General features: G+C 39.5%; 1 protein-coding gene across 3 annotated transcripts; it reads left to right on the forward strand.

Moving 5' to 3' along the window:
- Positions 1-720: 720 nt before the first annotated feature.
- LOC307044315 (uncharacterized protein) lies at positions 721-15750 on the forward strand. Of its 3 annotated transcripts, none has more exons than XR_013809606.1 (2): positions 721-1107; positions 11987-12123. XR_013809606.1 is itself a non-coding variant. In XM_079689407.1 (2 exons), exons 1-2 carry the CDS (start codon positions 1272-1274, stop codon positions 13261-13263), a joined length of 1527 nt encoding a protein of 508 aa, XP_079545533.1. In that variant the 5' UTR covers positions 721-1271; the 3' UTR covers positions 13264-15750. The 3 variants fall into 3 exon arrangements, 2 of the variants coding, with proteins under 2 accessions (XP_079545533.1, XP_079545534.1); XM_079689407.1 differs by having other exon boundaries at positions 721-1521; positions 11987-15750; XM_079689408.1 differs by lacking the exon at positions 721-1107 and adding an exon at positions 9133-9686 and having other exon boundaries at positions 11987-15750.
- Positions 15751-17289: the final 1539 nt, after the last annotated feature.

A 17289-nucleotide genomic window follows, 5' to 3' on the forward strand; every position in this document is an offset into this window, starting at 1 on the left:
TTTATAGTGTTGGTCCACAGCGCAAACGTATTAGTTTAACAAAATCCGCATCTAAAATTGTGGCATAGACCTGTTCATCCGCGCCAGGTTTCATGCTGTGCCCGACCTTCTCTCCCACAGCCAGCCTGATCTCCTCCACAGTGCATGGGAAGCCGGCTGAGATTTTAATGCCGTGCTTCCTCGTGAGTTTGGCAAACTCCCCATTTACCATGGCGTCAGACGCCGGCCGGCGAGACACCGGCAGGAGAAGCCCACAAAACACCCCACAAAGACCACCAAAAAGCACGAAAAGTAAAGCAAATCCAACCACCACCGATAAACTATATTAAATGAACACCCATTACACAAAAATAAACGGAAAATATAACGAAAAGTCTCGCTCTTCTCTTTCTGTCGCACTACAAAATCTCCCAGCATGCACCAGAAGAAGAAGAAGAAGAAGAAGAAGAAGAAATCTAGCAGAAAAGGTGCAGAAAGACCAGAAAGGCAAAGAGTATCATAAAGTTCAAAAGACAATTACAATTAAAATGTATAAAGAAAGAAACAGAAATCATGATAGCTAGACCCAGAATATATCACACAGCATTTAATGGTACGCTGTATATCATGGGGAAAAGTGACAGGGACAAGTGTAAGAACTGTGGAGTTAAAGAAAATGTAGAACATATCTATAAAGCTGAAAGAGAAAAACTAAAGGCTAAAGTTATAGAGGCAGAGAGGGAATGGAGTATGTTGGTATTTTGGGAACAAAAGGAGAGGGAGTAAGAGCGACCAGAAAGGCACTGTTTACCTTTCTGAGTAGGACAAATAATTTAACATTAGGTCAGGAAAGATCAGAGATTTTTATTTTGTTTTGTTTTATTTATTTTAGGTTTTTTGTTGATTTATTTATTTTTTGATTAGATCATAGATATATACGTCCATGAGTTAAGAGATGGAATGATATGATCATTCACACTCATGTGCAGTAGGTGGCGGTATGTACCTTTAAAGTTGTTTGCAATCCGCCAAAAACCGAAGAAGAAGAAGAAGAAGAAGCTCTTTCTAACCTGGATCCATGAGGCGTCTAGTTGCTACGGTTCTCTCTCTCTGTGTGTTCCTGAGAAAGTGCGTGTGAGCTCCAACACTACTGATCCATCATCTGTGTGTCTGGATAAACCTCCGAATGGACTCTGTGCTCTTCTTTCTGGAGCGTTTATCTCGGACTATAGGAGCTAGCTTAGCATGCTAGCTGGAAACACGTTAGCAACACTAGTCAGATTGAGAGTTTAATGGAGAGAGAAACGGTTTGTTTAACGGAGTTTGCAAGAAAAGGTGATATAGTAAACATGAGTAAAGTCCAAGTGCTGCTGTCGTTGAAAAAGAAGCGACTCACTGCTGCTGCTGAAGATATATTTGCTCTGTTTGAAAAAACGATAGCAGAGCTCGAGGAGGAGCTGTCTCGTTCAAAAGAGGAGAACGAGAGACTCCAGAAACTACTGGACGCTTTTTTACAGCCTCAGCTTCGGATACACCGAGCAGGTCTGTTCCCTTTACTCTTAATTAACACTTTAAACCAGGGGTGTCCAAATGCGGCCCGCTGGCCATTTTGAATCGGCCCTCAGCTAATAAAAAAAATATGATGAAATAAGAATTTGGTACCTTTCTTTCCCCACTAGCGTTGTCACGATACCAACATTTTTGTTTCAATACCTATGCCAAGTCAATAATTACGATTTCCGTACTTTTTCTTAAAAAAGCGGAAACTGTCTTAAATGTCATTATTGTGCTTTAGTTAAAACCTGGAAAAATGTTTCAGTCATAACACAAACTTTTGAACAATGAGAACAATAAATAAAATAAATTAAAGCAATGGCATTCAAGGTGAAATGACAAGACAGGGCTCGAAAGTAACGGTTGCCAGGTTGCCATTGGCAACCATTCTGAACAAATGTCAACCACTTGGCCTTTGGTTGCCATCAGTGGCAACCAGTTTTTAACAAAGAAATAAGGACAGCAAAATGTGCACCCCAAAATAGATAAATGTTAATTATTTGTTGTATTAAGAGTGATATTTAATTAGTGTTGTGACCAGTCGGAACCTGATACTAAAGTTGCACGTGCATTGGTGTGATTACGGAGCCAGAAAGCGATGCACGTTTACTCCCTTGCCCCGTGTGTTTGTTTTACAAAAAATGGCGAAGCAAATTAAGTTGTTTGACTGTGGGCTAAAAAGTTCAGTCAACATCTCAAACGAATGTTCAAAGTGATTCAACTGATAAAGCGCAAGATGAACCCGAACGAAAGCAAAGAGGAGGGAGGCAAAAATATATGTACATTCTGCTACGTTGTGCATTCACTTCCGGTAAAAGTTCCTTCAAAATAAGAGTCCCGATCTTATTACTACCAAAATAAAAGTGCAAAATGAAACTTTACCAAAGGAAAATATTGGCATACAAATATAATCAATTCTATAAAAAGGTAACACATTTTAAAAATAGTTAGAAATATTAAAGGTAATTTATAGCATTAATAATTATCTAATTCTTAACTGTGAACGGTTTTAATTTATTTAACATTATAAATGTATTAGTCTGGCCAATCCAAGACTTCAATGCTGAAGGGCCAATGGATCTATAGTGGGGGTCAGTACAAAGGTCAAGAAAACCCACAGTTGAAAGGGAGACAATGGATGACCAAGAAACTAGTGACTTGAATCTGTGATCTGTTAAGAACATGACAACAGCTGCACTACTGGTATTTTGTATACCAGCAATTGAGGGTGAACAAGTTTCCTACCACTTACGTTTCAAATAATTGTGTTAATTACTTATTGTAAAGCATTTGAACATTCTTTTGTGTCACATTTTCATTATTAAGTTGATGTATAACTGTATAATATCTTAATTATTTAAAATACAAGGTGATTAAAAATGGCAACCGTATTTTCAGTTTTAGCAACCAAAAGCTGATGCCTGGCAGGGTTCGTACGGTCATTGAAAACCTGGAAAAGTCATGGAAATTCAAAATGAAAATTCCAGGCCCTGGAAAAGTTATGGAAAACAATATTTTCCCCAAAGTTTTGGAAAAGTCATGGAAATGTAACTAAAGTTGCGTCAAATATAACTTACATTTAATCTAATCGCCGAAATAATCTGCGGTTGCAAGCTGTTATGTGCCATCATGACGTGCATGGTGTTATTTTTTAATATATGAAGCGTGAGCTGTATGCTCGAGTCTTCCTGCCTGTCGGCTGAACTCTGCTGCTCCGCGATGAGGGTCTAACTCCAGCAGCTACATTACATACGTAACATACATTACGTTACATTACATACGTTAACTGTGCGGTCCGGAGTCACTGTGCCACAGACTGGACCGCTGGTAAATAACTGTTAGAACGGGCCGTTCAGGTGTTCAGAGCAGAGCTCCCTGTTGGAGCGGCAGAGCGTGATGTGAACTGAAACGTTTTTCTGTCACAATATTATGGGCATAGATATGTCTCATTATTTGTGTGAACATAAAAATAATTTGCGTGTAAATATGTGATTTGTAAATGTAAAACACCATCCACAAATGCATTTAAAAGATTTGCAAACTCACAAATACATTTGCAAGTGTAAAACGGATCTGCAAATACGCAAAATATTTTCACAAATAAAAAAAAGATCTGTGAATATCTCTTTAACATTTACAACTTTCGATCAGGCATTTGGGAATCCATTTTGTATTTTTAGACCAAAAATGCGCCTTCGGATCTCAAATCTCTGCTCGTGGATCTCACATTTCTTCTTGTGGATCGTCTTTTTACACACACGGAATTTTAGACATATTTTCTGCCGGTCTCGGCTAAAATATACTCGTCTTACTCGGTTATTTTCGGAAACTGCGTGATGGCCTGCTGATGACGATATTTCCGCATGATTTCAAAGTAAGAGCATGATGGTTTGTTTAATGCTCTGTTTTTTAATTATAATGAACAGCGGAACGTTAGATGCATTCTTTATCATCATCATCATCATCATCATCATCATGTTATAGTGATACAGTTAGTTTGTGTTAGTTTATTGGTTCAATATAGCATATATCGAGCACTTTCGTTGATGTTGAAGTAGGCTGCAGGCTATACGCCACTTTCGGGTCCGGGGGGGGGGAAGCTGGCAGCGAAGCAGCCCAGATAAAACTCTTTCTCTGCAGGTGCCGGTAAAGAGCAATACAATGACAAAACCTTTCCAAACAAAACGGCAGGTGGGCAGGCGGATATCATATATAGGTACTTCATTCATCCCAAATTGTGAAATGTGTGGAAACTAGGGATGTGCATCTCCATCACTGAGGCCGATGCGATGCGCATCTCGATACGTTGCCACAATACGATACATTAACGATACCTTTGAAACACCAGGCGATGCGATACGATACGATTCACCCCTGTTGCGATACAGTTCGATACGATTTGATTCAACATTATGCGATTCGGGGCGATACGATGCGATTCAACACGATGCAAAAATAATGATACTTCAATATGGTACGACAGAGGATTTTTGTTTTATTCCTTATATGCAGCAAATCATACATTAACAAAAAAGTGCTTTACATATTTGGTACTGCACATCCCATCATGCCGTTTATTTTTTTACCTTTAAAAGCTCTCCAGAGTACAATTGTATAACACCTCACAGTTAAACAATGTCAGGATGCACTGCTCATGATTAACAATGTGCAAATAACAGCTACCATAGAGCAATGCCCATACAGCTGCCAGCCTGATGTGCTTAACACTCAGAGGCTAACTCACCAGTGAGCAGAAAGCAGTGGTTTCTATCTGAACAATAAAGAAAACAAATAAACTTTCACAAACAGGTATTTCATAACTGCTTACGGTAAGGAAGACATTTAAATTATGATTGGCCGTCACAGGCTGCTGTAAGCTAAACACCTCTCTCTGACAGAACACCTCACTGAGTGATTTAACTCATGTGTCTCACTTTTAGGTTTCTCTTTTCAGCCGCAGACCCCATGTCGCCTCTTTATGTGCGTCGCTAAGTTCCTTGTACTACTTGTGTACTTTAAAGCGGCTCGGCATCGTTAACAATTTGCGAGTGATTTTTCAAGTTGACCGTCTGTAGTAATAGTGCCGCGCACATATACCATCAGGATGTTACTGATGGGGTGCGGCTGCGGAGTGATACTGTGTGTATGCAAGTCCGCATCTAGGACGGATCTATGTATCATGGCTGTAGACCTGTAATAAAGATACCTCATACAAAGGTCTACGGATACCTTATTACTCTCCATGACCTGCGGTCAACTGTATAGCATAAAGGACTATTACACCGTCTTTCTTGAACAATCCGAAGTGTTGCCAAACGTTTGATTTGTAGGTATTTTTTCGGTGCGCTGTGTTTCTCTTTCTCCGCAACTTCCGTGTCTGTTGATAACTGAGACTCTCGTTCTCCGTAGTGGCGAAGCAAATATCAAAGATTGTCTCTGCTGAACGTTGACAAGATAAGGGGATTTTATATGAATGAATGTGTTTTTTACCGATGCAAAGACGCTACGCAATCGATGCATCGCGAGTTCAACCCAAACTGTAGCCGATGTGCACTCTTTCAACCGGTGCACTCGCATCTTGAACGTTTATGCCGGTGCACCGATGCGAATCGGTGAATCTTAACATCTCTAGTGGAAACAAGTATAAACACAATAACATTAAATACAAATGAAAGCAATAGACAGGAATATATGCATATACAGTAGAAAGGACACAATGAATATTATAACATTTAATAGCCTTACTATGAAGGCTAACTTAAATACGGTGCTTTTCTACAGAGTACTTTATTACTGCACTGGTAAGGTAAAATTAGGCCGATTAATAAGATGTGAAGTGCTTTGTAACTTTGACACGCTTGACTGAATACACAACAAACAATGAAGAAAGAGTTTTATCTGGGCCTTCCCGCGCTATGCGCGCAACCTGCAAGTGTTTGTGTTACCTGTGACCTAGGTAATCTGATGAGAGTGATAGATGACAGTGTGCCAGGAGGTTGCAGTTTCAACGAGCGTTGGCTAGCAGAAGACAAATACAAGCCATGGCTAAGACGAGGGTCAAGCCCACGAGTAGCCTCCTGCAAATTTTGCAAAAATAACGATGCGAGAGTCTGCGCTGACGAGCCACATGAAAGGTATGCCGTAGTAGAGCATTTTAGATTAGGCTAACGTTGCATGTTACGTTTGTTTAAGCTAACGTTAGCGAGCTGAATAGCGAACTCGATTGAGGGATAATAATAATTGCAGGGGACAATCATTTCAGAGGAGCGTACCTATGTTATGTGCGTTACAGTCGCCATCGTGGTGTTCAGAGGATGAAGCACTCCCGGCATTTCGTGTTATAGTCACGAAATATAATCTATTGATTCGACACAGAGCAATTTTGAAAGCAATGTATTTCTACTGGTAGTATGTTTCGTGCCTAAACCAAATGTGACTTGCTCTATCGAAATCAGTCACATTGACCCGAAGACACATTTTCGTTTGTATTACTGGTCTGGGGGAAGCTTGCGAGTGTGTTTGTGTATTTTTGCATTTGTGTACCGGGGAAACACTTACAAGAAACACCGGCTGTTGTTATGCTTGCTGTGATGTTACATTAGTCCATTTTCTGCTTGTAATTATGCCGTTACAAGCTTCAAAGATGTATTTATCATCTGAATTTGCCGAAACAAGTTTAATATTCTGAAAGCCAATACTTTGTTTATTTGAAAACAAACGGTCTTTTATATAAAATAGAAGTATTATACAAGTAAAACTACATTTTGCTTTAATCCCATGTAATTGTAGAATGAACACAGTCTTCCTTTGAAGATGTATAAGTCAAGTGTCTTGAGTATTCAAAATTACCTACAAATCATTGTACACATTTGTAAATATTATTTTCCACTTGTTACCATTGTGAGTCTATTTTTATGCAGCTCTGCATGATTGTGTGGCTACAATTCAGGCTAATACGCTACCAGAGGTGGAATAAGTACTCAGATCTTGTACTTGAGTAAAAGTAGAAGTACTCAGATCTTGTACTTGAGTAAAAGTAGAAGTACTCAGATCTTGTACTTAGTAAAAGTAGAAGTACCAGAGTGTAGGAATACTCTGTTATAGTAAAAGTCCTGCATTCAAAATGTTCCTCAAGTGAAAGTAAAAAAGTATTCTCATCAAAATATAGTGAAAGTAGCGACAGTAAAAGTAGTCATTGTGCAGATTGGTTCATTTCAGAATAATATATATATGTTTTATAATGATTGATCATGAAAGTGTTCTCAAAGCTGGTAAAGGTGCAGCTAGTTTGAATGACTTTGTATACTGCAGGGTAGCTTGTGGATTTACTCCAGGTGGAACTAAAGTCTGATTTAACACTTGATTATATTTCACATCATTCATCCACATCTGTAAAGTAACTAAAGGGTTTAAATACATGTAGTGGAGGAAAAGTACACCATTTACCGCTGACTTATGTTTACTGCCAACCTAAAAGTACCTCAACAATAGTAATCAATAATGTATTGAAAAGTTATTTGGCTGATTGTTTTTATATTGGCTCAGACAGGTTATATGGGAGGCCCAGTCTACGTACAGATCACTAATTTTGAAATATTAAACTTAGTTTTCTTTTCTTTAATTTTTCATCCTCGTGTAGAAGGCTATCACGAAACACACATGTGGTTGTCTGTAGAGAGCCGACAAAATACCTTGTTTATATTGGCATCATATTGAGAGGTACAGTGACGCGTCCTAAAGCCAGGAAGCATGCTGCTGGTTCCCTCGACAAAAAAGCAATGGGATTCCTCCACAGGGTTTTGGAAAATAGCTGGAAATAAGGTCTGTAGAAAACAAACCTGTTTGATAAATGCACGTTTTGTTCAGCCGGATAATCTCCACATGTCTACCCTACTTTTATCATTTTCGAAACATAGATTTAATCGATAGATTATAAAAGGGTTTTAAGATGCGTCACTGCACCACTAGAAACCAACTCCATCGATCAAGCTGGCTGAAACTTTCTCTCCCTCTCCTTCTCATGCTCCCTGTCACTCTCCTTGAACTCCTCCGGTGACTTTCTTTTATTTGAAGATAGTTTTTTGCCCTGCGCTTGCCCGGTTACCGCTGGTATTAAAAACATTTTGGCGAATGGTTAGGTGGCGCGATAGTCTGTAGTGAAGGAGCGCGCTCCCGGTGAGCTCTGCAGCAAACAGCTGTTTGCTTTTCCCCCAACAACGACAACCGACTAACAAAACACTATGTTGTAGCGTTAATAAACAAAACAATTTAACAAAATTGCTAGTCAAAATACCAATACCACAGGACCATTTTTTTTTTTTTTTAAAGCAATAGTTTTAGTGGCCCGTCTGGTCAAGTGGAAAGTACGTTATGCTGGCCCGGGGTGTCTAAATAGTGATTCCGAGCCAGTGGGCCATTTATAATGTCGAGCCCTGATTACTGATAATCCATCTTCATAGTTACTAGTTTGAGCCTAGGTTTCAGTTTCCAGAGCGTAACATAACTTTCACACACACTCAATCCTCAATGGTAACGTGTGTGTGTGGAACTTCTCCTTCTAATCTATTGGCTCTAACGCAGTGATGGGCAAATGGCGGCCCGCGGGCCGCATGCGGCCCCCACCTCCTCTTTTTGCGGCCCTCAGATTAATTTATAAACAACGTAATTAATAAAATAAAAAAATATATATTTTTAATTATTTTTACTTGTAGTACTGATACCGTCCTCTTGACTCCGAGTTACGTCGCGAGCTGCATACATGATTTCAAATACCGCGAAATAATCTGACGCATTTGTGTATATTGTCTTGTGTTTGTTTCCCGGGGAAACACTCAGAAGAAACACCGGCTGTAATGCCTGCTGTGACGTTAAGTTCCCTCTTGTAATTATGCCTTTACAAGCTTAAAAGTTGTATTTATCATCTGAATTTGGCGAAACAAGTGTAATATTCTTAAAACTAAGACCTTGTTTATTTGAAATCAGATGGAAACAAACTGTTACGGACCCTGCCGTGTTATCAATGATCACTATACGCTTTTCATTCATAATTTCAGCGGGAGGGAGGGGGAGCGGTGCTAAGGAACAGCAGAGTGCGGGCGTGTTGACATTCCCCTTATTGTGGAATAAGGGGAATGCAGAGACTGGCTACAAGTGTTTTAGGTTCAAGTTAGACAACTAATGTCTGGGTTAGTGTTCATGACTTCATGTGCATGTCATCTTAATGGTTAATCTCAATACACACACATTTTCCGTGCTTTCCAATAGTTTTAAAATATTTTTATTCCACTGTTTAATAACCTGTTCAATACAAACATGCCACTTGTAAAAATGAAATAACATTTCTGTGAACTGATATTTGTTTTGTGAGCTTATTAGAGGATGCTCCCATTTTTTGCGGATGTTCCCTTTGATTGTAAAATGTCAATGAAGATGTCATACTTAGTATATTTGTTAATAATTAAATACAACACGTGGAATTTTTGTGTGTGTGTTCCAAGTGAATATGTGGCCCCCTGGTGGCCAGTATATCAATGATGTGGCCCCCACCACCATCAAAGTTGCCCATCCCTGCTCTAACGGTTCAAAAGAGTCAATCACCAAAATCGACCAATGGGTTCCAGAGAAACGGCAAATCCACCCAAATTACCCCAAAGGTGGGTTTTTTGCTAAACCTCTCAAAATGTCACTTGTTTTGCATCAGTCTTGATACAGGGTACTTATTATATGTTATAGTTTGGATTCCTAAAGCGTTTAGTCTACTATCCCATCATTCAAGGATGGTTTTCACTATAAGTAATGTTTTCTTTTTGGATGGACACTATCATTTACATTTCTTTACTATGTTCAATCTGAATTTACTTTAAAATAAAACCATTTTATATTGATGACTTTTTTTACATCCAACTCACAGGGTTATCATTGCTTTGAGAAAAAAAATAATTAATGTACCCCTTTTTAGAAGTTAAGTTATGCTAATTTGTTCTGGGAATGTCATTTTCGAGCCTGAGGCCTGAAAAACAGGCTTGGGGCTTAACAGGTTAAAGTACCGATACTATTGAAATGGAGGAATCATAACGTTTTAATAGGCAGGGTATAGCGATACCTTTCTAGTATCTGTGCACACTAGTCCCCACCACTTATTTTCTGTTTTGGTTCATGTGAGCACTGCAGCAGTCTAAGACCCACATCTCTAAAACAAAAAAAAAGAACGGGGGGTAAAAGCGAGCTGATCCAGGATTTGGCTCCTATGACTTCATTGGTGAAATTTGGCACACTTGACACGTCCCAACCTATCGTCTCCGGCACACGTGACGCTACCCACCCAGGGTTTCCGCTAGGATTTTTTCTTGCTGGACAAATTCGAAAGTTAACGGTCATGTTTCAATAATAATAATAAGAATTGTGTAGCAGAGTTTCCGTTGGCAGGTAATTACCGGACTATGACCGGATATTCTGATGTTTAAAACTCAGTTAATGATAATCGTAACAGATCGAAAATGTGAGATTCATTTAAAAAAAATATATATATATACGCTTCCCCAAACAACATCATTATTACATTCAAAAAAACTACTTTTAGTAGATGAAGTACATTATTCAAAAGTTTACATTAACTTTAAATAATAACACGGGAGAAACGGAGCCTTTTCCTCCCTCCCTCCCTCTCTCTCCTGACATCACGTCAATATCAGACTCATGCATAAACAGCGGGCGAGACTTCAGGTGATCATGTAGAGCTCTGTGTCTCAAACTCAGCAGCTGATCGGATCTCTGATCCCTCTCTCTCGTCCGGTTATACTTCACTCGCGTTTATGTCCATATCAATAAGATCCAGCACTCCTGATCGGCCTTTATAGAGAGCACCGATCAAACTATTAAGAGTGAATATCGGCCGTTAATGATCGGCGGCCAATCAATCGGAGCATCCCTAATTATTACCGCAAATTTTGACTGGCAGATTTTGAATTTATCATTTTTTTGTAAGTTTGACCAGCTAAAAACTGGTAATTACCAGCTAAAGGAAACCCTGGTCCCAACCTATCGTCTCTGTATACAGTCGTCTAGCTGAATCCCCTCTCGCAGCTGTGTGTCTGTGTATTCAGCAGGATGTCTGCAGGAGGTACTTAGAGTAAAGTTGTTATATATAATACATATAATGGCACTGTTATAGCTGTAAATACTTAAGAAAGAACATGTCAACCTATGTGCTGTATCAGAAACAATGCGCTGCATGTTTTGGGAGTAATATGGTCTGTGTTTACATTAGCAAGCATCGCTAACACTCAGAGCTAACGCTGTACTGGAGAGAATATGTGTCCTTGCGGTAAACCCTGCGAGACAGAAAACGTTTGAGCTTCATACTGTTTCAGAAATAATGCTTGAAGTGGTTTGGAGCATAATATGGCATTTCATCACAGCAGCGTTTAGCTGAGTTTCTCCCAGTAGAAAACGCTCTTAGCAGGGGAAAACTGCATGATGCTACAATGGGGCGTGGCTAGCAGCAGCTGTTCCATTTAAAGCAGAATCAGCCTTTTTGGAACAGGGCTGGAATAGAGGGGTATTAGCAGTATGAGGCATGGATACAATGGTTGATCTGTTTGGTATTTTAAGCAAAACACTTCACAGACATGTTTTGTAAAGGTATGGCCTTACAATATATGTTTCAAATATAGCATAATAGGTCCACTTTAAATAAGGCATAAATGCAGGATTTTTATTTGTAACAGAGTATTACCATTCTATAGGCGTAGTGTGGCTGTGAACGATCCCAAATACAAATCATTGTTTACATTGTGGCACAAATACACAAGAGGCTAATAGACTAAGAAAGATAATATGAAAGTATGAAAACAAAGGCATCAATTAGGGCTGCAAAATGTCTCCCATTTGAATGACGATTAGATGTTTAAATGCTAACACTTAACTTTTTTTTCTGACTGTGTGTTTCCTGCAGATGTCCAGCTGCTGGAGGTGGTTAAAGAAGAGCTTCTCCCTGACCAGCAGGAGTGGAGCACGAGTCTGAACCAGGAGGACCCAGAGTACCCCCCATACATTAAGCAAGAACAGGAGGAACTCAGTATCAGTCAGGAGGGAGAGCAGCTTCAAGAGCTGGAGGAGGCTGATATCACCATGTCCACTTTCACTCCTGACCCTGTGAAGAGTGAAAATGATAAAGAGAAACCTCAGTCCTCACAGCCTCGAGGACCAGAACCTGCCAGGAATTCAGATCCAGAATGCAATTTACAACCAAAGACTGAGGACGAGACTGGAGACTCTTCTGAACCTGACACTGAAGACAGTGCTGATTGGAAGGAGACCAGAGAACCTGCGTCAGACTCAACCTCACTGAAAAATAAAGAATCTGTCAGTGATCCAAGCCGTAGTGCTGTAAAGAAACAATTTGGCTGCTCTGTGTGTACGAAATATTTTACATTTAGAAGCAATTTTCAGCGACACATGAGAATCCACACAGGAGAGAAACCCTTTAGCTGCTCAGTTTGTACCAAATCTTTTGCATTGAGTGAAACTTTAAAAAGACACATGAGAATCCACACAGGAGAAAAACCCTTTAGCTGCTCAATTTGTACCAAATCTTTTGCATTGAGTGTAAGTTTTAAGGAACACATGAGAGTCCACATAGGAGAGAAACCATTCAGCTGCTCAGTCTGCAACAAATATTTTGCAATGAAAAGAAATGTAAATCGACACATGAGAATCCACACAGGCGAGAAACCCTTTAGCTGCTCAATTTGTACCAAATCTTTTGCATTGAGTGTAGGTTTTAAGGAACACATGAGAGGCCACACAGGAGAGAAACCATTCAGCTGCTCAGTCTGTAACAAATATTTTGCAATGAAAAGAAATTTAAATCGACACATGAGAATCCACACAGGAGAGAAACCCTTTAGCTGCTCAGTCTGTAAGAAAGCCTTTTCACAGAGTGGAAGTTTAAAAGGCCACTTGAGAGTCCACACAGGAGAGGAAACCTTTTGCTGCTTAGTCTGTAAGAAACCTTTTTCACAGAGTGCACACTTAAAGGAACACATGAGAATCCATACAGGAGAAAAACCACATAGCTGCTCAGTCTGCAAGAAAGCTTTTTCACAGAATAGAAATTTAAAGACACACATGAGAGTCCACACAGGAGAGAAACCATACTGCTGCTCAGTCTGTAAGAAAGCTTTTTCACAGAATAGAAACTTAAAGGAACACATGAGAATCCACACATGAGTGAAACCACACAGCTGCTCGGTCTGTAAGAAAGCTTTTTCACAGAGTGGAGGTTTAAAAAAACACATGAGACACAGGAGAGGAAATATACAGCTGCAACGTTTGTGACAAAAGATTTAAATGGCTTAGTGATTTCAAAAGACACAAGTGTGTTGGTCGTCAGTCCTCACAGCTTGATGAAATTCCATCTGAGGATAACAGAGAGGCAGAGCCTCCAATCAGCAGCTCAGCTGAACACATGGAAACATAAGCTGATGGAGGACAATGAATACGTCTTATGGCAGTTCACACATGAGAAAATTCTGTCTGAATGGATTAACATTGTTGCACAATTTTCCAACCCGGGGCCATCTAGTATTTAGCTCGGGTCATGAAGCCTCACCTGCTGGTTGCCCGATCGGGCAATCTATTATACCAGTATCATGCAGCTTGCGGATCCAGTAATGAGTGACCCGACAGTAAAACTAAACATATCTATAACTAGTTGTTACTAGTAGTTTGAGAGGTAATTAAAATAGCTACGTGTGATATTCTAACATGAAGTGTGTGTTTTGTTCCGCTCACCGCTGCATGTGATCATGCAGAGCTGTGTCGACTCGTCAGCAGCAGCTGATCTCTCTCTCCCGTCAGATTAGACTTCACTCGCGTTTATGTCCATATCGATCAGATCCAGCTAGTTTTAGCTAATGATATGACTACCTGCTTATTAAAAGACACCGTGACCTAAACAATAAGTGTCGCTATGCAACTGGGTGAGGCCACAAAGTATAGCGCAGCATTATGCATTTGTTTACATGCCCACCGGAACCCCGAGGCATTAGCAACAGATCAACGCACAATCAACCCATACAGCACATCTCTTTCTCCACATTAAGTGTTACACATTAGAATTGACTACTCTTGTCTGTCACATACTCTTCTTGTCTGTCACATAAGTGGCGCAACTGAAGCGGTATTGCGCTAAAGGGAAATTATTTGAACCGGACATTTTGACCGAAGAGATTTAGATTTGCTTGCTAACGGGAACTCCGACGTCCATTGTGTGTGCTTCGCGGATGCACTCGTCTGCTCGGTCAGCTTCTGGATGAGGAGACATTCCTTCGACCAATTTACAGTAGATAACATTACAAACATTTTTAACAGGGGCCATAATAGCGTAAATAATGTTTGTTTTGGCAGTTATAACTGGATGTAATGTTTTCTATTTTTTTACATCTGGGAAGGCATTTGCCTTCATCAGATGGAAAGTGTCTTGACCAACAACTTAAGTATTTCTTATAGCTATGCAGGGCATGCAAGCGAGCAAACACAAACAAGTGAAATGAAGAATACAATTGAAATTGTAATATTGTGGTGGTTCATCTTATAATTCAGTCTATAGAATGCACCAGACAGCATCTAAGAAGACCTGCAAACATCTAAATGTTCTAGGGGGAGGCCCCCCAAACCCTTCGTGCGTCATTTCGTCCGCGCGCATTTTTCAGGGCAATCTCTATTGGGCTCAGGGCCATCTGTAAATTAGCCCCAAAATCCTTAATGTCATGCACTGGTGTCCATTCCCATTGGATCAAGGAGAATTTTATTCCCGGAAATAAGTATTCTCCTTACTGTCGATTGATTTTACAGTGATATCTTCACTATTCATCAACTCAAAAACACCAGATTATCCTTGTTTATTACACAACGGTTTTGTGTTCTTCCCCTTCGACTCTGAGAAACAAATAGTTGTTTAGGATGGCCGAAGACACTACACTACCCATAATCATCAGCTATCGTTTGAGACTACACCATGCGCTTTGCTCAAATCCCGTGATTAGTCCTCAAGCTCTGTGATTGGTTGACCTCCGACTGTATTCCATATGAAAAAAAAAGTTCTGTAAGACGAAATCATACTTTATTCAGCTAGTGCTTACTTTACTCTTTGAAAGTCATCACATTGTAATAAATAGGACGGCTACATTCAATATTACTCATCTGGCTTAGTTCTTTACTTATTTACAGAGATTGGGCCTCAGAATAGACCGGAAACTATTATTTTACCGTTCTGTTTTAATTTCACAATAATGTTAATAGTAATATTTTGTTTGATATTGTTATTTCTTATTAACTCGACAGCTGGGTCATGTTAAGACCATCTTTTCTGTGTTGCTGTGGGTTTTTCCATCGCTTTTGTGTTACAAATATCAAAACAATATGTGTGGTCTGTGAATAACAAAACATATCCGTCGTAAACTAAACCGGAAACAGCAGTATATTTGATTGTGTTAACACTGTAAACTTCACAGCTTTTTAACCCAAACCACCTACTGGTTAAAGCACGTTATTACACGTTTAGAGTCAATGCAATGCAGGTAGATTGTGTTGCTTTTTAATTACTGTTTTTAAATGCCTTGTTATTAATATCTTTCATTTTTTAAAACCACTTTGAATTGCCTTGTGCTGAAAGGTGTTATATAAATAAACTTGCCTTGCTTAAGGTCTGCTGCATGTTTTGTTGAATGTGTTATATTTGATGAAAACATTTAAATATTAAGAGTAAATACAAATTAGCGAGAAAGTAGAAGGTCAATGATAGAAATATAGAATAGAAAATATCAAGAAGATACTGTAAATGATCTCTACAATAAAACAATTTAATATTAAGAGGATGTGCAAAACATACAAACTAATTCGGCTTTATTAAAACATATTATACTTTAGGTTCTTTTAAATAAATGTAAGCAAATAACTTTGGGGGTATACAGATAAATATTAAGCCTGACAAAGTACTTAAAGTCTAATATATTGCATGGTTTGTTTTGGTACTTGACTATCAACTTTCCTGCAATGTTAACTATGTTGAAGCACTTATTTTAACCGATATTATACATATTTATTATACTCTTATAAGATGTATGTAGATAGAATAATAAATGTGCAGAATATGACAGTTTAATGGTGGAGGTACACACATATTGATAGATGTCTTGTAATGCACTGAGGAATCTGCGACCCAAGTTTTTCATTCATTGCATAACTACACCGTAGTTGTGTAAATGATATGTCAAACCTCTGAAAATCTTGAAAGGGATGTGCCACATCCATTATATACACTTTTTAATGAACGATTAGAGAATAACGAGTAATGAATATGCTTTATAGGGATCTGCAGATACATTTTTTCTCTTTTCAAGCACCAAATATCTCGCCTGATTGTTGGCACTTGACAATCACCTTCACTGAATTTTACTCAGGTGTGACTAAAGTCTGATTTAAGGGTTGTTTATATTTCATATCATTAATCCAAATCTGTAAAGTAACTCAAATAAATGTAGTGGAGTGAAAATACAAGGTTAACCTTAAAGGTCCCATGACATGGCCATTTCTACTGATAATAATTCCATTGTTGAGGTCTACTAGAATAGATTTATATTGTGCAATTTTCCAAACTCACATTGGTTTCTCATGCAGCGTCTCTGTATAGTATGTGTATTCACTCTCTGTCCTACACGGATTGTTGGAACTCCTGCCCCCCCCCCCTTCCCTGTGAGCCCATTGTGCTCTGATTGGCCAGCTCGCCCACTCTGTTCTGATGAGTCCACCACCGTTACAGCGGAATATCAGTGATTATGTGTTACAATGGCGTTAGTTAGAAACCAGAAAATGACACCAGTAATAACAAACAGATGAGAATGCTGCATGGGATCTGGGTGCCGTGTTGGCGGGATGTTGCGAGGAGCGGACAGTGTGAGCTGGCTTACTGGTGTGGTTTTCTGGTTGCTGCGTGGGCTCAGCGAGACACAGCTAAACCCAGCCCGAAGCCAGCCCGAGCACACACACAGCCTCACCGCATCCCGCCGTCTCAGTCTGGGAAATCCCCGGAGCTGCAGCTGAGAAAAGATTGAGTGTGTGTGTGTAACATAACGGCTCCGCGGATGTAACGTAACGGCTCCGCGGATTGGTCCATTTGGGTCGTCGTTACGTCACAGTGACCAGGAAGAAAAAAATGGTAAAAGAAAAATCTCTAACGAGGTGTTCTGGGGCAGC

This window comes from Notothenia rossii, assembly GCF_949606895.1.
Source record: "Notothenia rossii genome assembly, chromosome: 6".
NCBI classification, from domain to species: Eukaryota; Metazoa; Chordata; class Actinopteri; order Perciformes; family Nototheniidae; genus Notothenia; species Notothenia rossii.

Bases quoted from the DNA above. Each gene is read 5' to 3' on its own strand.
- LOC307044315 (XM_079689407.1), top strand. From the start codon at position 1,272: ATGGAGAGAGAAACGGTTTGTTTAACGGAGTTTGCAAGAAAAGGTGAT. The intron at 1,522-11,986 runs GTCTGTTCCCTT...TGTTTCCTGCAG, and splicing joins GCTTCGGATACACCGAGCAG to ATGTCCAGCTGCTGGAGGTG.